At 33.6% G+C, this 22,697-nt stretch overlaps 1 protein-coding gene across 1 annotated transcript in view; it reads right to left on the bottom strand.

Annotated features, from left to right (window-relative positions):
- LOC143230751 (glutamate receptor-like) overlaps window positions 1–17,563 on the bottom strand; it is a 30,080-nt gene extending 12,517 nt beyond the window's left edge. Inside the window, exons 1-7 of the mRNA XM_076464859.1 lie at window positions 17,394–17,563; window positions 11,963–12,141; window positions 6,600–6,746; window positions 4,371–4,533; window positions 4,006–4,079; window positions 2,767–2,854; window positions 64–222 (exon numbers count right to left, since the gene is read on the bottom strand). Coding sequence (XP_076320974.1) covers window positions 64–222; window positions 2,767–2,854; window positions 4,006–4,079; window positions 4,371–4,451 — 402 coding nt within the window. The 5' untranslated portion in view covers window positions 4,452–4,533; window positions 6,600–6,746; window positions 11,963–12,141; window positions 17,394–17,563. The remainder of the gene's footprint in view (window positions 1–63; window positions 223–2,766; window positions 2,855–4,005; window positions 4,080–4,370; window positions 4,534–6,599; window positions 6,747–11,962; window positions 12,142–17,393) is intronic.
- Between the last annotated feature and the right edge of the window lie 5,134 nt (window positions 17,564–22,697).

Below are 22,697 nucleotides of genomic sequence, written 5' to 3'. Positions count from 1 at the left end.
TGCTCAAAAACATACTTCTAAAGAAGTGATTTATTTTAAAATATGAGCCTGGTTCTGTCATACCTTTGCCTGAAATAGCTGTATTAGGGTTCCAAAACGGCGTTCTGCTCTGGGTGCAGGTCCAACGAAGGTGACGTAATCGGTCGAGAAATAACGAGTGTAATCTATTACTTCTTGTCTCGCCTCATTCCATGATAATACCGTCACTCCTATGTCACGGATCTACAACAAAAATTGACCAAAATATTTTCTTTTCCCAAAATGTTTGTGAACGAGGTAGGTCATGAAATTTAATTCGTTACGTGTTTGTTTTTAAAACTTTCGTACAAAGCTACGCATCCCTATAAAGCTGTCCCTAAGTTTAAAATGATAGATTAGAGGGAAGGCAGGTTGTCAAAGGCACATGCCGCCATCTTGGGCTTCTTTGATCGAATAGTGCCATGTGACTGACACTGCTAAAGATCACCCATTGCCCCATAGGATGCAGTGTGTTGATGCAGTAAGGTGAGAACGACGCTAAACCCCCGGATTGGCGGTAAGTCTGCAGATTTACGACGCTGAAATTCGGATTTCGATACCCGTGGCGAGCACAGCGCAAAATAGCCTATTGTGAGACTTTGGACTTAACTAGAAACAAACGAACTGTCGAAATCACAGTCCGGATCCACTGATCACTAGGCCATGCCAGTCCCTGTTTTGGTGTTTATATCACAGCTTAAGTTTTTCGCTTCACAGTAAGTTTCGATTACATGCTCTCAGAGTCATGAGAATTTCGAGACTTTTTGAGCTTTCGACAAAACGTAAGAGTGTTTTAGAAGTGTCCAACGCGTCGTAAAATTATCGCATGGCTAACGTCCGAACTAAACTCCTTAACCTTCACATTTATTCATTTTAAGATATGTCTTTAAGTATTTAAACGTCAAGAAAAATTGTTCAACCCCTAAATAAAAAACAATAATTTGCTAATATTTTGTTGGTTTTAGATTTGTTGTCGAAAAGAAGAACTGGATTCTTATTTTGTTTTCCTCTGTTCCAAAATTCAAAACCTTATTTATTGTTATTTGCATATGAGTAAGAATGTACAATTCGGATTTGTTTTACTAATGAAGAAACTATTTGACACGACCTAATGATTAGCACGTATGGTTATTGAATCCGAAAATTTATTGTCCGCGTCTCGTAGTAACAAAAGCGCATTCAGTATTGTGGACAGTGTGTGCGCAATTAAGGCGGCAGTCAAATACCAGTATTTGGTCAGGTAAAGGTAAATCCACAGTTGCCGATGAGTGTGTTGACTACCTAACTGCCTTACCTCTATTTTTCAATTCAAAATTAGAGACAGCTACTCGCCTTTGCACGAAAATTCTATGTTGAGAATTCTCTGCTGAATGTTAATATTTTTCAAAGGTGTTACAATAATATGATTTAACTTGCCTGAATAACAGTTGTTTTATGTGAATGGATATCATTATCTTCCAGCATTGGAAAACGGTGTTCAATAACTGTTAATTCAACTTGACTGGCGAACAACACGTTAAGTGATTAAATAACAGTGTCTTAACTTGATTAGATAACAAAAAACGTAAATATCACTTAAGATTTATTTTACTCGGTAAAAATATAACCTTTTATAAGCAGTACAAAAAATAGAGTGAAATTAAGTTTTGGTAAAACAATATACCAAATATATTAAACAATGGTTGTTGGCGTAGTGTTAAAATCAGTATCCATCTGTAGATGTCTATAAGCAACTTCTTTGTATCTGTATAAATGATACGTTTGCTTTTTTGAAACGCTACAAATCTTGTATTGGTAAAAAGATAGATGGTATAGTATCGATGTCATCAAGTGACAATTGGTTTTGATTTCAATTTCAGTTATTGTTGTTTTTTTTTGTTTTCCAAAGTATTTCTTATAAAAACCAAATTAACCCTCGTGTAATTTTCAAAAAAAAAACAGAACATTACATTTATATACGATTGCTATAGGCTATTTCGAGTTATGTGCAGTTTTTCAAAACAATATGCTTGTTATTTTAGGAATACGCATTCAAACGTTTCTGTTTATTCAGCTACGTTTGCCTTCATTATAACTTTACATTCACGTTACTTTGCAATCATTTAGCTTTGGTTCATTTTCTAGACCACTATAAACACCCTTTAGCTGCTTTTCATTTTGTCTTTACTAACACTTTGATTCTTCGTTTTTGTGAGAGTCTTTGTTTCAATTCATAAAACGTTGTCATTCACTGAAGGCCCGTAACTGTTTCATACGCTATTACTACTTTATTTTTTTTGTTTCGTTTACTTGACATATAGTTTTATTCGGTAAAGTCACGTACCTGTAGTTTTATTAAATAAAGTTACGTTTACGTGGGTTTATTTATCTAATCACACAAAAGTTTTTTCAAATAGTATTTATCAGTCTTACACATCATGTCTGCAAGAAATCCTAGCTTAAATGTCATGCGCAGAACTGATAGAATAAGGAAAATACAAACGAGGGGCATATACATTGCCGTAAATCTTATGCAGGTTACGGTTAGTATACAGTTATTAAAGATTTTCGTAATTAAAAGTTGTTTATCACATTTAAAATTAGTATCTGTAGAAATATCAAAGTTACCCAAGCACCTGCTGGTTGGTTGTCCGATTTTTAAAAGTTCAAAGATCAAGGTTACATGGAAGAATGGAGAATAAAGTGTAATATTGTAAAAAACTTGAAATTATTTATATTTCCATGATATTCAAATAAGAACTTACTTACTCTCTTTTCTAAGTCTCCCACAACACCAGTCCAAGAACCATTCTCATAAGAACCAAAAGTGACACCTAAAGGATGTGGTGCAGTATACCTAACGAATTGAAAGATATTTGATTTCATTTCATAAAAAAAAAACTTTAAAAGGAACAATTCTAACTTGAACAGTTTTCATTCAATAATTAACAAAACGCATTAAAAACAATATATAGCTTAAATTTTACAATTCGCATTTCTTGTTAGATCTCTAAATCTAAATACTAATTTCAGTTGCTGAAAACATTACTTTTAATGATTTTCAATAAAAGTTAATAGTTTCACTTTATCCTTTAGTAATATGTTTCTGATCATTTCACGCAAAAAAAAATATGTTTCTCAGATAATAAGTGTATTATTTAATTTACTCAAGGAATGGCGTTGTGGTTTGTTTTGAATTTCGCGCTAAACTACACGAGGGCTATCTGCACAAGCTGTCCTTAATTTAGCAGTGTAAAACTAAAGGGAAGGCAGCTAGTCATCACCAACCACCGCCGACTCTTGGGCTACTCTTTTACCAACGAATAGTGGGGTTGACCGTCACATTATAATGCCTCCACAGCTGAAAGGGCGAGCATGTTTGGTGCGACCGGGATTCAAAGCCGAGACTCACGGATTACGAATCGAGTGCCTTAACCACCTGGCCACGCCAGGAGATGGAGTTTTGTATTATACTGTGTACAGTATATAATTTCATGTGAAAAATACATCAGTTAATAACAAGCCAATTAGCTGTGAAAGGTGATGTCAAAGTTTGTTTTTTCTGGTAACATATTTATACATACACACAAATACCAAGATATACATGTTTTAACAGCCATTTGTGTGAGTAACGAAGAGTGTATAACAATATATTTGCTACATCTGGTGGCGACAAGCAATACATTTCGTCTAATACCAGATATTAATGACAGCCAATTCTTAATTTATAGAAGGAAATAAAAAGTAATAACATACAGGTATTAAATGTCTGTATATAAAATAAAACTGCATAGAATATATAAATTAGTATACAGAATTATACATGGACTTTAAGTACTTTCAGCTCTCAGTTTTCAGCTCTTCTATCAGTGCCTTTATCGGGCAACAAAATACACTGTTGCCCGAAGAAAGATCCAGTAAGAAGGCCGGAAGTACACAAATAAAAGTATTTAAATATACAGAAAATCCATGTATGATTATACAAATGTGAATTACTTATAAGTTCACCTGAACTCAGCGTCTTCTGCCAGTACGTCAAGAAGTTCCAAGGACACCAATGTAAAAGCTTTTTCAAACCAGTGCTTAAAATTAATTAAAACACAGTTAACCCAATAACACTTCATATTTTTACCTTTATACATGTACTAAAGTAGTTCTGATAATACAAAAAAATAACGTAAAAATATTTTATTGCATATTTCGTTTTTTCCAGAGAGAAGAAACAAATCACTTTACCATAAACCTCAACTATAAAACGTCAAAGTTGAAGAGCGACATCACTCAGTTTTATTATAAATTAGCTTATTTCGAAAAGCAAATATATCTATAAAAGTTAAATTAAAGCAAATAAACGTCGATATTGTAGATTTTACCGGATAAGTTATTTTAAAACTTCGACCATTGAATTTCCATGTTGGTTTTTTGGAACACGTGATGGTCGCACTGAAAAACATTTTCTAGCCATTTACAAGCGACCACCAGACTGCGCTGTCCATGTGGAGTCCATCTTAATGACTCTACTTTATACTCTGATACCTGAAAGAAAAATCATAGAAATATTTTTAATAAACATTGAATAAAATGAATCAGATCATCGTAATGATTTAAAGAGACGTTTTTGGCTAAAATTCCTATTACGATAAAAAAACTTATATTGAAATATATGAATATAGATTTTTCAGTACAAAAAGTGTTTGAAACAAATTAAGAATGAAGTTAACAAAATCAAAATGGAATTGCACATACTTTATATTTGTTTCAAACTAACTCAAAAATTAAAATAATGTTGATATACATAAATGATATCTTTACTTAAAACTACCTGTTATATCAGTATGAATGAATTAGTGTTACGTTTAGAACAACTTTAAACACAGTAAACTTATCTTCGATAACAGCAATTTTACTATACAAAGACGTCTTGTATTAAAAAATTTGGAATATATTTTACTTACACACAAAAAGTTCGTATTAACGCCTCGAACAATTCGGCAAATCCCATCTTATTCCCAATAAGTCAATGAGTTATACATACAAGTAAATTAATATATGCATATGTATATATAATCACAATAAACTGAACAGGGGTATTGCACTTAACATTTATTTGATGCTTGGAAACCACTGACTAAACGGTTTGATTCTTGGTTCAATAATTGGTTTCTAATTATAGAACTAAGCCTCGAGTCAAAGTTACGCTACCTAAAGCAGTGTTTGAAACCGCGACTGTGTTCGTTGTTATTTCCTTCGTAAAAAGTTACAGAGAGTAAATGTTATATCTATTGTGTAGTAATTACTGGAAGAAGCGTAACTATGGCATCGAACGACCAAAGGCAAGCGTACTTATTTTAACAATCACAATACAGCAGCAGTTTACATGGTAACACTTCGGTAGAGGAGTTCTAGCTTCCGGTGGAAAGAGACACGAATATTTAATAATAATTGATGAATTTCCTAAAACTTATGCGATATGAAACTTATGTTACTGCCTCAAGCAAAAAAAAAAAATCTATCACTAAGCAGGTTATTTCAAAAATTAATCCTGTATTTACAACTGTTTACGCTGTATTTCTTAAACTTGATCAATGGTTATTTCTCCTATCTGAATGGATTATCCCTGTTTTTCACCTCACATGCCCCCCCGTTAGTACAGCGGTACGTCCACGGATTTACAACTCTAAAATCAGAGGTTCGATTCTCCTCGGTGGGCTCAGCAGATAGCCCGATGTGGCTTTGCTATAAGAAAAGCACCTCACATGTTCAACGTTATGATGGTGTAATTAAATGTACGGTATGGTCATATGTAAGGGAACAATACCCTATTTGTTATAACTCTTGTTCGATGTTTGAGATAAATTGCATTAAATATTAACAGTTTACTTATTATAGTTTTTTTCTTTTTCTTTTTGTTGCTGTTGTTGTTGTTATTGCAGAGGTTAACATTGAAATAGATTTAGAACTTTTTTGTCAGATTTTGTGCAAAGTTACACGAAAGCTATTTGTGATAGTCATCCTCAATTTTGAAGTAATATACTTGTGGGAAAGCACCTAGATAACAACACCCACAGCTATTATAGGGCTACTCTTGTAAGACAAAACAGTAGCACCTTCACTCTTATAACGCACTTACAACATTAGAAATGCAACGAGACTTATTTTCTTGGCTGTAACGAAACACGCAGCTCTTCAGTCCACCACGCTAACCAAATACGGTAAGTATTAAAACGTATATACTCTTAGATCTTGTAGATTCTATCAATAACATTGTAATCACTTTGGATTAAACTTGCCTGAAGTAGACTGGCAGTTAGGACGCTCAATTGACATTCTACGTGTCGCGGGTTCAAATCCCACTACCGAACTTGCTCGCCCTTTCAACTGTGAGGAGCGCTATAATATTCGGCCAATCCTACTTTTCATTGGTAAAGAGTAATCCAGGAGTTAGCGGGGTGTTGTTGTTCAGTTCCCTTCTCTCAGATCTAGCCCTTCTAAATTAGGGATGGCTAACTCGAATAGCCCTCGAGAAACTCTAGACGAAATTAAATAAGCTTAAAGTAAAACTAAGAAAGAGAATAAACCATTGTGATTCATTAACTTGTTACCTGTGATTTTATTCCCTCATCTTGAATGAAAACTAGATTGTCCCCTTCTGTTGCCATGGCAACCATCTGATTCTTAATAAGTGCATCATCAAATGGTAAAAGGACGATGACACGTGTTTTCACAGAGATGATTAGCTGTTGCTTAAGCTGTTGATGTGAACAAACAACAATCATTATCCATATCAGCTATCACAACAGTCGTAAGGGAACCCTAACAATTCACTTTTCTATTTGATACGTACTTAATGCTGTTTTGTTTAGCTTAGTAAAGTTTTATCATTTAACAGGGTAACTACACCATTAACTACAGATTATTTACGAATATAAAAGTCCATAAAAAAAATCGAATCATTGTTGAACGGTTAACGAAAATTGTAGCATTTGACTAAAACGAATCTCTCTGTACCTCGAAAAAGGACCTAATTTCATTTATATGATCAGTCTCGAAATAGTTATTTTAATCAACACATTTCAGTCAAAACTACGCAATAAAATGAAATGTCACCGTGAAAACAGTGTGAACTCTGAAAAAGACATATATCAGTGTTGTACATCTTCACTGTATTCTAGGTCAGTGAGTGGAAAACGTAGTGCCGACATTTTTAATTCTTTCGACTGCACAAAGAATAAAAGATATATGATGGTACCAAACGTTTATTTTTCTTTATATTTTTAAGCCAAGTAGGTGATATGTGTGTTAAAATACCAAACAAATATTTATTTATTGATATTCATTTACAATTTAATTTTTTAAAACATTAATTCTATAATGTTAGTAGGCCTATTTATAGTATAATTTAAACATTAAGCCTAATATAGAAATGTAACGTAAGACTTACCTGAAACACTACTTGGTATTTCATTTTGCTTTTTTTTACAACTCAGTATCATTTAACTTCTGAATTAAACTATTTTATTGTTACATCAGCGAAGTTATAGAAAAAATTAAGAATAAAAACAAACTTTTATAACAAATCAATATGAATATTAAACATTCAACATAAACCACAGTTGGCCTAAGAACAATCTGGTGATAGTTTTGTCACTAAGCGATGATATATTTTGCTGAGCATTACCCAAAAAGGAGCATGAAAACGTTCCCGACAGAGAGAAAAAGGGAATAAACCTTTTATAGTTTGTGAATAGTTGAGAAAAATGGAAAATAAAAACCGTCAGTAATAGTTAAATAGATAATTCACAAATTATCTAATGGCTGCAACATCAAAGACACTACATTCTAATAACACAATAATTTATACTATTTCTGGATAATTCCATGATTAACAACACTATATAGTAATTTACACCGTAATGTTTTTTCAGGTTCTTTTCGTATCTAACGCCTGTATATTATTATTTATAGCATGTCTGACACTGTAGCTACGTCATTAATACCTAACGTCGCTGTATTAAAGGTGAATTTTACAGAAAAAAGAAAAATTTGCAGTCAAAAGAACTACTCATACTGATTAATTTTGCAGGTTCACATTTTAGATAGAACTTGTTGCAAAAAGAGACCTTTCCGAGCGGCAATCCGAACGTTTTTGGTTTTACGTTTGCCGCTAGGAAAAGTACTGTGACGTAATAGTTGACAAATAGATCGCCAACTCCAGCGCGTTAAATGTAAATAAACATGGCCAGTGCATACGGAGAAACAGAGGCGGAATCTGTTTTGACTTTGTGTTCTGAACAGTGTCGAGTAGCACCATATCAATTCGAACCTACTCTGAACGAACCGAGAACAGTTACTTTTGACACAGATCTGACAAGTTCTAGTGATGAGGACAGTTCCACGAGTGAGAGTAGCGGAACTGTGAGTGATACTGATAGCGCCCAGGCCGGTTGCGAGTCGGTCATATCTCCAGTGGAAGAATAGTAAGCCTAAGTCATGACAACAAGTATGGTCTGTATTATTTCACGTGCAATTTTAAGCATCTCGAAACCTCTCTGGTGTTTATAAATTATTGGTATCACAGACTGGGTTTTATTTGTTTATACTTTGCCGACTATGGTAACTAGTACTCGGCCCTTCCACAATCATTGTACCGGGTATTTATAACTCGTAACAAAATGAATCTGAATCATACGTCATAATTCTGTCTATAAAATCGAACTAGATGTAGCAGTCTGAATAATTAATTCAATATTTACCATAAATGTATAATTTATATGACATATTCCGTATGTTTGTGCAAGATGTAGGCGTGGTTTATGCGAGCAGATGCCAACCAGGAGAGAGTGCGTTTGTTGTCGCTCATACGACAAGGTGTCAAACCCATTAAAAGATGAAGAGTGCATTACCCAGACTCGAGGCTTTGATGGAAATTGCCTGAATATCGATGTCTTGGAAGCATCATACTATGAATTTGTTTGTTTGTTTTTGGAATTTCGCGCAAAGCTACTCGAGGGCTATCTGTGCTAGCCGTCCCTAATTTAGCAGTGTAAGACTAGAGGGAAGGCAGCTAGTCATCACCACCCACCGCCAACTCTTGGGCTACTCTTTTACCAACGAAAAGTGGGATTGACCGTAACATTATAACGCCCCCATGGCTGGGAGGGCGAGCATGTTTGGCGCGACTCGGGCGCGAACCCACGCCCCTCAGATTACGAAGCGCACGCCTTAACGCGCTAGGCCATGCCAGGCCCATGAATTTGTTGACCAGTAACCACGTTATCATAAAAAACATAAAGTAGCAATATCAAGACAAAAATAGTCTCACAAAGTATATAATCCGAAAAAAGCACCGATAGATTCACATAAAACACCAGCGTGTTTAGCAACTATTACGTCACAGTTGTAAAACGTCACGGAAACAGCCGAACGACCGAGAGGGACTTGAGTTCGAGGACCCGTATATTTTGTTTCATTTTTTACTCAAAAACTAAAGTGTTTAAAAATATGGCAATCACACAGGAATTATACCTAACCAAAGTACAGTTTCTAAGGCAATTATAAAATTTGTTGAAAATTCACCTTTAAAGTATTTAATAAGTCCAATAATGTCACGTAGCTCACTACTTGTTTTATGTATTGGGTTGAGGAATAATTCGTGAGCGTTTTTTTCAAGTTAAAAAATATATTCATAAATGAAACGCTTTCGCAAAATATTTCATGTCATTTGGTAGATAATTTTTTGCTCTAATAGATGGTGTGTTTGATTTTCATATGTCTTTAATTTTTGCTTTCATTTTCAGTTCATTAAATGGAATGTCAAGTGGACAAAATCGAGCATTTTCGACACCATCTGCTTTTCGCATTTAATTTCTTGCAGTTTCGTTTCAAACAATGCATACTATATACCTAGGTATTACATGAAATAAAGTATCATAATAAATGTTTTGGGTGTAATGTGTTCATGCATTGAAGTATTGTATAGTCTTGCATGTAATGCTTGAATGAAATTATTTAAAAACGCTCACGAATTATTCCTCAACCTAATATTTACATGATAGAGGAGTACACAACACAAGCTCTCGTTCCTTTATCTGTTGGGGCCCGGCATGGTCAAGCGTGTTAAGGCGTGCGACTCGTAATCGGAGGGTCGCGGGTTCGCATCCCCGTCGCAACAAACATGCTCGCCCTTTTAGCCGTGGGGTCGCGTTATAATGTGACGTCAATCCAATCAATGTTGTCGTTGGTGTATGAACCTATATATAATTCTGAGAACATCGACTAAAGATTCATTTACAGACCAGACAGAAGACTCAATATTGTTTGTAAATCTCCTGTATATAAACCATTATTTATAATAACTGTTACTATAAATTGTGTTGTACCTTGTATATTAAAATATATTTGTGTTAAGAAAGAAAACTGTGTATCAATTATTCTTGGTTAGTGTCATAAATTTGACACACATCGACATATAATTAACTTCTAAATTAAAATTAAACTTGTCGGCTATTTGAAGTCGTAATACCCAGTGTATGTAACATAATAAATCAGCGATTCGTGCGAGGTAAATCATAATACGTAACGACGAAATCAGCATTTGTCTCCCACATATGCTATATACACTTAAACACGTTGTTGTTGTTTATATTCTACATCGTTACCACGTAAAAGGTTTCACTATCGTAGTTTTTAACAAGCCTAATATTAATGTCTATTGCATACCTATTTAAAACACTATGTTTCAATTTAAATTGTACCTAATAAAACTTTTATACGCGGTTGATTAGGTCTGGCAAAACACATAAACTTGTCTAAGCTACACGTTTCTAATTCATAGCTCATTGTACAGGCTGTTCAGAGTGAAATTTATTTATTTCAAAACACAGAAAGTTTATGCTACAAAAAGTAAGTATCAACAACACTTATATTTTCAGTGAATAAATCGCGTTAATAACAATAACAGTTTTAACGATGTCAAATATTCAACAAATAGGATTAAGTTTTTGATTATGTACATAATAAAGTATTCAGACAAAAAAAAACAAAAAACATTTGAATTCCGGTAAACAAGGTCATGGAGATAACATAAAGGCTAGTCTTAAAGAATATTGCTGTGACCTATCTGTGAATATTTTGTGACTTGCAGTCTGTAAATGTTTTACTTTACTGATTTATTGTTGGATTTAACAGTTTTTTTCTGTAAAATATGTAATATTCCAAGTTAAAGAAGGAAACTACGTTCTTGAGTTCATGTAGTCATTCTAGGCTTAATATATTACTTCTGTGTTTTATTTGCGATAGTTATAAGATATCTTTGATAGCAAAAAAATTCATCAATGACCGAATAACTCTTTAAGTAACTCAAAAGTAAACAACAAAAATATTGGGTTAGTTAGGCCTAGCTACGATTGGATTTGTTTGTTTGTTTTGAATTTCGCGCAAAGCTACTCGAGGGCTATCTGTGCTAGCCGTCCCTAATTTATCAGTGTAAGACTAGAGGGAAGGCAGCTAGTCCTCACCACCCACCGCCAACTCTTGGGCTACTCTTTTACCAACGAATAGTGGGATTGACCGTAACATTATAACGCCCCCACGGCTGAAATGGCGAGCATATTTGGTGCTACCGGGATTCGAACTCGCGACCCTCAGATCACGAGTCAAACGCCTTAACACGTTTGGACATGCCGGGCTGCTACGAATGGATAAATATAAAAGCACGTATATGATGAATGGCGCCCTCGAAAGAGAATTTACTAACGAACAGGCTGAGGGCACAACTTGATCACGTCAATTTCCCTTTATTTTAATTATTTATATTAACTTACATAAGTATTTACTTATCCATTCCTGCTTTCAAAATTTAGTCTTCTAAAGCAAGTAATTAAGTCAGAACTTAATTTTACATAACTATATACTTTTCAAAATGCACAACAATAATTACATGTTTCCAAAATTCTTCATTATATACCTTCAGAAAGGTTTCTGTAATATTTCCTCTACTGGGTATCCACAAAATTAGTTTATTCTTCGGTCGATAGAGGGCAGTATGATTTGACGGAACCAAATAATGCAGTCCCTCCAAGGTGTAACTAGTTGTAGAAACTCCTTTTTTCTGCAAAGTCTCTTCTAAGTAATGAATGCTTGCCTCTATTAAAAAAAAAAAAAAAAAATAGTTCTTGAATGTTTATCTGAAGCACAAAATATGGAAAAAAACATCAAAATAAATATTTAATCCTGTTAAATTATTAGTTACAAAATCATGCAGTAACACTCTGTAGTTCAAAAGTACCTCACACATTTATTAAATTAATATTCCTAAGTCTGGAAACTGCTTAATTTCCAAAGCTATAAATAGTTGATTAGCTATGTAAGCTCTCCTGGTTAGTTGTTAAATATTTATAACGAACAATTTATTTATTTTGCTTCCGTTTTAGTAATTATGTCCCAACCTTTACCTTTCTCTTATTTTGCACAATCATAATATTTAAAGAAAATAAATCATTGTTTGTTAGGAAAAACATACATTACACGTGAAAAAAGCTACACTTCTCACGTTTGTTTACACTATTTTACTGCGAGAAAAAAAAATGTTATCAAAATATCTAGTTAAAATAACGTACAATTACCAGTTTTAATATTTGTGGTTTTACTGATAACGTAGTTTAGAAAGTAACATACTTCATACATCTATTAATATCACACGGCACGTAGCTAGCAGTGCCTTAACGTAATGCTACAAGTATCTTTGGGCATGTAACAACCATTATGTCATATAGCTACTTTGTCAAACCTCATACAATAATTTTTTTTGGTAAATTTCCCAAGCAGTTAGTTTGTTTTATTGTTATTGTTACTTTAGAGCAAAGCTGAAGAATTGGGTATTTCTGCTATGTGCGTCTCGGGTATCGAAGTCCGAATTCTGGCGTTTTAAGCTGTCAAATTTCTAACTAATCTATCAGTGGTTGACGAATTACTATGTATTACTTACATCATTTACTGGAATGCTATATAAAAAATTCCGGATGTTCTCCTGTCCTTTATATTATGATTTGAGAAAATGAATCTCCATTCATGTAAAAAATATGTCATTATACAACGTTTGGCGATGTCTGTTTTATCACTCATGAATAGCAGCTCCTAATATATTGCATTTAATGTTCAATGCAAATAGGCACAATTCAAAGAAAAGCAATAAAAAATAACAGTCCCTTGTGTTTCAATGATAATTACTATTTTCAGCTCAGTGGTAGTTTATTTTTGTTACTTAATTACGAAATTAAAAACCAATAAACAAGATAATATTCACAATGCAGGAAATATCACATTCAACAAAGATTAAAGCACTTTAGAATAGCTGACTATTATTCATCAATAAAAATAATATTTAAATATTAACTCTCAAGTTTCTGGATCTTTTAAAATGTAGAGAATTTTCAAATAGTTAACTGTTCTGCCATAGGAAAAATTATATTCAACAGAAACTCAAGCGATTTCGAATAGTTATCATACGTCACGAGGTTATTAAAATGGTATTCAACACTTGGTAAAATACATTTTACAATTATGTTGTTAAAGACGTGCACGTTTTTAAAAGGCTTAATATATACATAGTATAAAACGATGGTCGTGTTTTCTAGTTATTCGTGTTGTTCAGCTCGGTGGAAGATTATTTTTGTTACTTAATTACGAAATCACAAACTAATTAACAAGAGAATATTCACAATGCACATAAACAATGATTATGTATGTACGATCTATGATACTGATGTATCTGAACATTTTAAAATAATTGACTGTTCTTCTTCAGACAAAAGGATGTTAAAGAGAAATTTCAGCAATTTCGAATAGTTGACTACTATTCCTCAATACAAAGAATTGTTACGTATTACTATTTAAAATAACCGGAAATTTGAGTTTAGAAGTTAATTAACGGTTAATACGTCTCAAATTACGCAACTTGTTGGTATTTGCCAACAAGAGTGATACATAACAATTTCCTTTTTTAACGCAAATATATGTTAATATACAAATATAAAAACAATACAATTTGTAATAACGATTACTAATAGTCACTACAAATGATAGTTTATATACAAGAGTTTTACAAATAGGCAGTAATAGTTATTACAAATGATAGTTTATATAAAACTGTTTTACAAACCTAATACTAAGTCTTGTATCCTGTCTAGAACTAAATATTTTATCGAGATTCAGGTCCACTACGAACAAATTAATTTAGTTTGTTATTGTTGCACCCCGTTTAAACTAACGAATGTCTTTTCTCGGCAAGCATCACACCAGGTACAAGAGCTGACTCCTTCCTGCGAATATATTTAATGTCTTCATAGCAATAATAACATCCAAAGTAATTCACTAAGTTGAACGGTTTGTAACGTTCGAAATCTTTACATGTTCCCATTAGATTCTGTAGTTTCTGGATTAATATGCTTTAGTCACAATTATAGCTTCTTAGGCCTATAGTACACTGACTGTAGCGAGCCAACAATATCCTTCCTCTTCTATCTCTCAGCTAGCCGTTTTGTTCTTATAGGAATCACACGTGTTTGTAGAAATTTTAACAATGTTCTACCGCGTTTTCGTGACACAACTATAGGAAACGAACGTAAGCACTAAAATAAATGTACAATAGCAAATATGTTACAGAATATTCAAATATTCGAAAGCTGTCACGTTTCCGTGTCTTTCTTTTGAAATCTATTTGTCTAACATTAGCTGTCATAAAAATTGGTTAATAAGTATTATTCATTAACAATATGAAGGTAAGAGGCAATCCTATACTGAAAGTAACACAATGAAACAGACTATTAACCATGTTGATTTTAATGCAGACAAATAACTTTTTCAGCACCAACATGTGATGATCGAGAATGTTGTACTGCCTGACCCATTGGAGCTGAATCCTGGCACTTCAAAAATATAAAATATGTATATAAATATATATAGAATAATTAGTAATCCGAAATTAACTGTCTTTCATAAACAAATTATCAGAGTGTTAGAGAACACTAGCTGTTTGTAGTTCCCAGTGTCCACTCTCTCAGGCCATCCAACACACACCTTATCACTCTCCCCCAGGAATTGGTGTCAGGAACCGTGGGACCACTCTGGCTTAACAGCAAGTGCCAGATCGTTAATAAAATGGTAAAATATTTTTATCATACGTCGCTTGGTTATTAAAATGGTATTAAAACATTTAATAAAATACATTTTAAAATTATGCTGTATGTTAAAACGTACATATTTTTAAAAGGCTCACTGTTAACTTTATATAAAACGAAAGTCGCTTTCTCTAGTTATACGTGTTTGTTTGTTTGTTTTTTTATTTCGCGTAAAGCTACATGAAGTCTATTTGTGCTAGCCGTCCCTAATTTAGCAGTGTAAGACTAGGGGGAAGGCAGTTAGTCATCACCACCCACCGCCAACTCTTGGGCTACTCTTTTTACCCACGAATAGTGGGATTGACCTTCACAATATAACAGGTGCTTTAATCACGTGGTCATGCCAGGCCATACGTGTTGGTAAAGCATTATAAAAGTCTAAGTTGTTAGTACTGTAGTGTAATTAGAAATATAGTAACTTAGCAAGGCATGCGTTTTTAAAACGTCTTAAAATATTATCGATTTTTATTTGGTACTCAGTTGTTTTAGCACTACAACAATTTCTTCTCTAACCTACAGACAAAAGCTCTAAAATATTTTTAAGTTCTAGACCAACTAGCAGGAATCGTTTTAACTTCTTGATAAATTAGCGTTTAATTTTAACTCACTCTTAGCATGTGTTTGTTTTAACTCTTTTCTGTTTCTCAGTGTCATATATCGCAATTGGGATTTATTATTTTTACTTCAACAATAAAACATGGCCAGGTGGTTAGGGCGCTCGACTCGCAATCTAAGGATTGAGTGTTCAAATCCCCGCCCCACCAAATATGCTACCTCTTTCAGCCGTGTGGGCGTTACAATGACACGGTCAATCCCACTATTCGTTAATAAAAGAGTAGCCCAAGAGTTGATGGTGGATGGTGAAGACTAGTTGCCTTCCTGCTAGTCTTTCCTTGCTAAATTAGGAACAGCTAACGCAGGTGGCCCTTGTGTAGCTTTGTGCAAAATTCAAAACACATAAACAAATCGACAGTAAAAAGAAAAGTGTTCAAATATACCCAGAACAATCTTACAAAAAAGTTTGTTGCTGTTTTGGTATTTTATCAACCCCTAATGGAACTAAAGGTATTTGAAAATGTTGATTAACTTCCTCCAAAACCAATTTACATACAAAAAAGTATTCACAAGGTTATAATACGAATTAATAACCCATCTGTAAACTCAAAGCCCATTGCTTGTGGTGACTCTTCAGTAAACAAGGAGCGTATAATATTAGAGGTTCAACCCCCACAGTGAGCGCAGCGCAAATAGTCCAGTCTGGGGCTTAACAACAATCAAAACTTAAACCTATTTTCCTTCGTAAAGTTCTCTTATCTTTCTAGCGTCCGGCAATTTAAAGTAGTTTTGTAACATTAACATTTCACATTCAAGAACTTAACATCAGAGCCTAATAAATTTACATTTTTCCGACTTTAATTGTTATTTCCTAATAATTACACTTGTGAGATTTAATAAAATAAATGTAATATTCTTTATAACACGTGATATTTCGAGGAAAAATAATATTAACATAAACAAAAAATGTGTTGAACAGACGACATTTCTGATACAGAAATACGGTCCGGCATGGCCAGGTGGGTTAAGGTGTTCGACTCGTAATCCGCGACCCTAATTTTATGGTGTAAGACTAAAGGGAAGGCTAGCGCAGATAGCCCTCGTGTAGCTTTGCGCGAAATTAAAAAAAAAAAAAGACACTGAAACGTATTAAACATGGATCAACCTCTGTGTTTTCTTTTTATATTGTAACGATAAAATTCAATTACAATAAAACAAACAACATTAAATTACATTTACAAACCACTGACTCCATATCTTTAATGTTCCAGTCAGCTTTAAAAGTTGAATCAATATTAATAACTTATTTAAATTAAAACAGTTGTTTGTAATGGCATGTATACTTTATTTCAGAATACATCAGACTTAATATTAGTAAGTGCTTATAATTCACTTCCATCTCAGGAATCGCCATGAAACGACAGTGACACTACAGTGTCGTGTAGTTAGTTACCAAAGATGTATCGCGTTATGTTCTTTTTTGGAAACCGTGCAGTGTATTTTAGATATACTGAAAAACACAATTATTGTTGTAGAAATTAAATATGCAACAGCCTGGCACCTTTTCTTGAGTGAGACAACGTTTCGAACTTTCCATTTATTTGATAAGGCCTACAAATTAAAATGTCTACCCTGCCTAAAACGCCATCGAAATTAGACAATTACCGTTATCGTAGAGAAGGTTGATGTCCCATACTTGTAAGTGAAGAATAAGACTAGTCACAACAGATATAGCTGAAGATGATGACCCTTGACCATAGGTCAAGCTCAGGAGGTTGGTCAGAACAAGGGATTTCGCCCAAAACATCACTGGCTTTAGCGCTCCGCTCGTATACAGGCTACAGTTCGGTCAACGTTACTTTTATAATCTATCAAATTCATTGTAAAACAGTGTAAAACTCACTAGTTCCCTCTAGCGAGAACTCCAAGGAATTATAAATTAAACTAAACATGCGTGAAGGAGTTCTGTACAAATAGATTAACGTTTATATGCGTTTATATTCTGGTTAGATTTCTAATTATAAATTACAAGTCATATGTGAAAAACGAATAAAAATTATATCTTAATAGCGCGAGTAAATTCTTTATACGCATATGCGAAGTGCAAAATTTGTTCGTTTTAGAGCAAAGCCACAATGTGCTCTTTGCTGTGTCCACCGCAGGGAATTGAGCCCCGTATTTTAGCCATATTAGGTCGTAAATGTATTGCTGGCCCACCGAACGACCGAAATGCACAAACGTTTAAGTATTTTATTTGTCAGTGTTTGGTGTGTTGCTTTTTTATCTTGGGTGTTTATTTTCATTATCTAATTAAACAATATTGTATTTTTACACCCGTTTATACGTACATGTATTTCAGCCCCTTTAGTTAAATGCTTATTGTTACCACTTTTTTTTTCCTTTTTTTACCCTGGCTAAACTATTCACTTGTTTGTTTAAGAATTCCCGCACTAAAGAATTTTGAAATAATACCCTAAATTAGATGAAACGTAGCTAATCAACATCACCCACTGCTGCCCGTTGAGCTAGTTTTCTTTGACCGTATACTAGGATCTGACCATTTCTATTGTAGTGCACTCACGGCCTCGAAATAAGGAAGGTATTTTTGTAGCGGGCCCGGCATGGCCAAGTGTGTTAAGGCGTTCGACTCGTAATCCGAGGGTCGCGGGTTCGAATCTCGGTCGCAACAAACATACTCGCCCTTTCAGCCGGGGGGGCGTTATATGTGACGGTCAATCCCACTATTCGTTGGTAAAAGAGTAGCCCAAGAGTTGGCGGTGGGTGGTGATGACTAGCTGCCTTCCCTCTAGTCTTACACTGCTAAATTAGGGACGACTAGCGCAGATAACCCTCGAGTAGCTTTGCGCGAAAAACAAAAACACAAACAATTTTTTGTAGAGTTGAGCTGTGAAACTAAATTAAATTCGTAACGCTAACAACTTGACAGGATCAATAATAAATCTACAGTTTCGTAAATATTCGTGAGAATGTTAATTAAGTAAATTATTGAAATAATCCTTCGGAGTTTGAAATAACAGCTTCGCTGGATTTCTTTACTTGAAATCGTTTAAGGTCTGACCTGATGTTCCAGTTGAGCTAATTTTTTTTATTATTCTACACAAGAGTTTTATTAGCACTTAATTCACACCCTTGTACATTTATTACAAAAACAATAACAGCACACGTGAATTATTATAAAACAAATTAAATTTTATATTTAACAGTAGTTGTTCTGATTATGTAACCACTTTTCTACATTTTGTAAAGAAAACAATATTCTATTTTTTATAGAATGTTAAACGTTCGCTCTCGTTTTTTTCAGTTAACTAAATATTCTTTTTGTATTATTATTATTCGATTTCTGAAAACTTTGAAAATTTATATTGTGTGATTTCTACGTTTTGTTTCTACTTTGAAAATATGTGAACTGTTGTTGTTTTGTTTTTTATCATTTTAATTTTGTAAAATTATTTTCACTGATAAGCCATACTATTGTAATAGAGTTTATCTATCATTATGCTGTACTTTTGGAAAGTTGAACAAACGTGTCGCAAAACAAAATAAAAATTCACGACTATACAATAGACTATCTACACTGTGCTCACACACTAATCAAAACCCGAATTTTACCGTTATGACCCATCATGTTGACCGATGAACCACCAAGGAATATTAAAAGTGCCATTCTGTAAATTCATATAAACATTTCAACACTCCATGACTATCACTGATATGTTTATTTAGTCTGTAGTTAAATATACCACTTGGTTGATTAAATGCGGAGAAACACAGTATCTAAACTACAAGTTACTGTTTATAAAGAATCACTTCAACCAAAGCCCCCACAATACTTAGAAACACTTCTCTTACCTGTTTGTAAGTGTAAACTATTAGTATTTTCTTGTCAGAAAGGTTTAAGTCCTTAGCAACGATTTTTCACACCCCGTCACACCATATATGCTTGCCCTTTCAGCCGTGAAAGCGTTATAATGTGACAGTCAATTCCACTATTCGTTGGTAAAAGAGTAGCCCAGCAGTTGGCGGTGGGTGGTGATGATTAGCTCCCTTCCATCTAATCTTACACTGCTAAATTAGGAATGGCTAGCGCAGATAGCCCTCGTGTTGTTTTGCGCGAAATTCAAACCAAACAAATCTTTTGCCATATAGTTTTACCTAACACCATTTAAGTTAATCGTGTGAAAGTAATATTGTGTTTTATGGTTCATCTAAATATATTTGTCCCTCGCTGGGACATGTGCCTTTTGCTGTGTTGAAAAAGAGTCCAGAAGAGAGAGTTTCTTTTCTCTGGGACTTTGTGTTCCATAGCAGTTGTGCCACGATCTATAGATGCCAAACAGAAGCGCACTATTCACGTTTTTACTTTTTCGTAGACATTCCCTAAACAATATCATGTGACAGCAGATATTTTAAAATCCAAAATATCAAATGTGAATTGATTTTCGTCCCCTTTTTAGACTGGCCATCTGGGAAGAATAGGTCCTTAACAACATTTAAAAGAGTGTGTGTGTTTTTTTTTTCATATAGATACTGAATCCACCGAGAGGAATCGAACCCTTGATTTTAGCGCTGTAACTCTATAAACTTATCGCTGTCCCAGCGGGGGACGCATCTAAAAGACCATCATAGTCGATATTTTTTGATACACTGAATTTTTTTTCTAGTATCAAACCAACCACGAGTGTAAACTTGTTTAACATTATGTATTCATCCAGTCGTTATTCTACTGGTACTTTTTGCAACATGCTTGTTTCCCAATTTCTTGTCTTTACATTGGATTTGCTCATCACCATCGCCTAACTCTTCAGTTACAATTAATTAAAGTTTTACTTTCATTTTCTTTCTTAGTTTTCAAGAAGTATATTGTTTTCCAGAAGGTAAAATATTGCCTTTGTCGGCATAGTTTTCGTAGTATCTATCACCAGAAAACCAGTAAATACATCTATAAATATTTATCCTCCATGATCAAAACAACTGAAGAGTCAATCTGTATAGACAAAAAAAGGCTGTAATACAGTTGAACTAATCTATATTCTTAGGTAACCTTAGATTATTTTTATACATCCTGAGTAAAGATGTCAGCGATAATCTTTGTGATCATCATACTATTAAATGATTAATTAATTATTTAATTTTCTATACTGAAATCATTTTACTGAATAATGTGTTAAAACGTGTAAGAAAAGCTTCAACTTATCATAATATACATTAATAATGTGTTAAAACGTGTAAGAAAAGCTTCGACAAAGTCATATTGAAAAGGAATAAAGTATGGAGTATTACGAGATTACTTTCCTAGCGATTCTTAAGTTTAAAATACCATTTCTGCAATGAAAAGTAGGCATACGAAAGATGGTATAATGCCCAGTGTAGTACCATAATAATGTAGTCCACACGGATTTCATCGTGTAATATTTTAATTAATGTTTAGTTTGGTTTTCTTGTTTTCTTCGTTTTAGAAATCGTACTAAGTTTCATTCATTGAGATAATCGAAACAAGTACAATTCGCCGGTTTTTTTTAATAAAATATAGTTTTTATATTTATTCAGATTGAAGTAGAAGTTTAAGACGATTCTGTGATAATATCAGACGCTCAACGTAAAATATTACGGGAAAAAGCTTAAAAAACTGTGATTTGTCTTTACAGGCCTGACATTTTACAAACTGCAGGTAAAAGTTTTGTTGTACGTAAACTCTAAACTACACAGTGGGCTAGCTGTGCTCTGCCCACCTCGAGTATCAAAACCCGGTTTCTAGCAGTGTATGTCTGCAGACATACTGCTGTGCCACTTGGGAATGAAGATATAAGGAAGAGAGTTAAGATCAGTATTTTCAACCATAAATATAAATCATTTAAAAGAAAACTATACATGAGGAAACTTCAAGAAACAAACAAATGTCGTTTAAGGCTTAGCAGAAACAATTGATTTCCTGACTTTATCAATGATCAGGTTACGTTAGAATACAATATGTATTTATGACTTAAGAAAATAAAATTTAATTTTACGCTATGAAGAAAGGTATATATCTTTCAATTTACTTTATATCATCTGAAACACCATACAGAAGCACAGCAAAATAAGCTCTCATTTGTTGTTGTATCACAAACGAAATTCGGCAACTAAATTAATGTCTTGTCTGCACTTTACAACTTTGTCGTGATTGAAGGAAAGTGTAGATCCGCCCAGCTATTGAAATCACAATGTATTATAACAAAGTATGTCTAGGTGTGTTACAAATACCAACTCTAATACCCAATACACATACAAAAATAGATGAAAAGAACATTCACATACAGACAAGCTTTTGTAGCTATTCTTTAGAAAACTTAACAAATGTTTTTTTTCTTCTGTAGGAAACAAAAATACAGAAGATTTTCGCATCAGAACATGCGTTCTTCATCAATATACTATCATGTCAAAGTTCGAAAATATTAAATATTTATGTGAATCTTTAAATAAAGTCTCGTGTTCACCGGCTCTCATAGAAAGATAGAAAGGAAATCTATAACTCGTTTCGTGCAAAACCAGAAAATGAGAAATTACTGAATGCATCAGTAATAGTGAGAAAACGAAATAACAAAAGAATGAAACACTTGGAAAGAACGACTGTCCAGACATTACAAAAGAGCTTGGTCGAGTAAAGTTCCACATAAAATATAAAATATTACCAGGAATTGCATTGCACCTCTTTACTTGGTGTGAATAAACGATGGTAATAGCTTAAGACCTTTGTTCGATGTTCTTTGGTTTAGGAAATGTATGTATGTTTTAGTCGTAAAATTGCTATATATGAGCATTAATTCCATATTATTACCATAACTTAAGAGTAAACCTGGAATATTTCGATTGTGATAAAAAGGAAAGCTGAACAATGTGGAGATTTGGGGCAATTTCTTTATTCAGATTATTCAAAAGATCACAATATGCAAATTTATTTCAGTTTTCGCT

This window comes from Tachypleus tridentatus, chromosome 10 (genome assembly GCF_004210375.1).
Source record: "Tachypleus tridentatus isolate NWPU-2018 chromosome 10, ASM421037v1, whole genome shotgun sequence".
Classification (NCBI taxonomy): domain Eukaryota; kingdom Metazoa; phylum Arthropoda; class Merostomata; order Xiphosura; family Limulidae; genus Tachypleus; species Tachypleus tridentatus.
The sequence above is the reverse complement of the archived record's forward strand: the minus strand, read 5'-3'. Positions and strand labels throughout refer to the sequence as shown.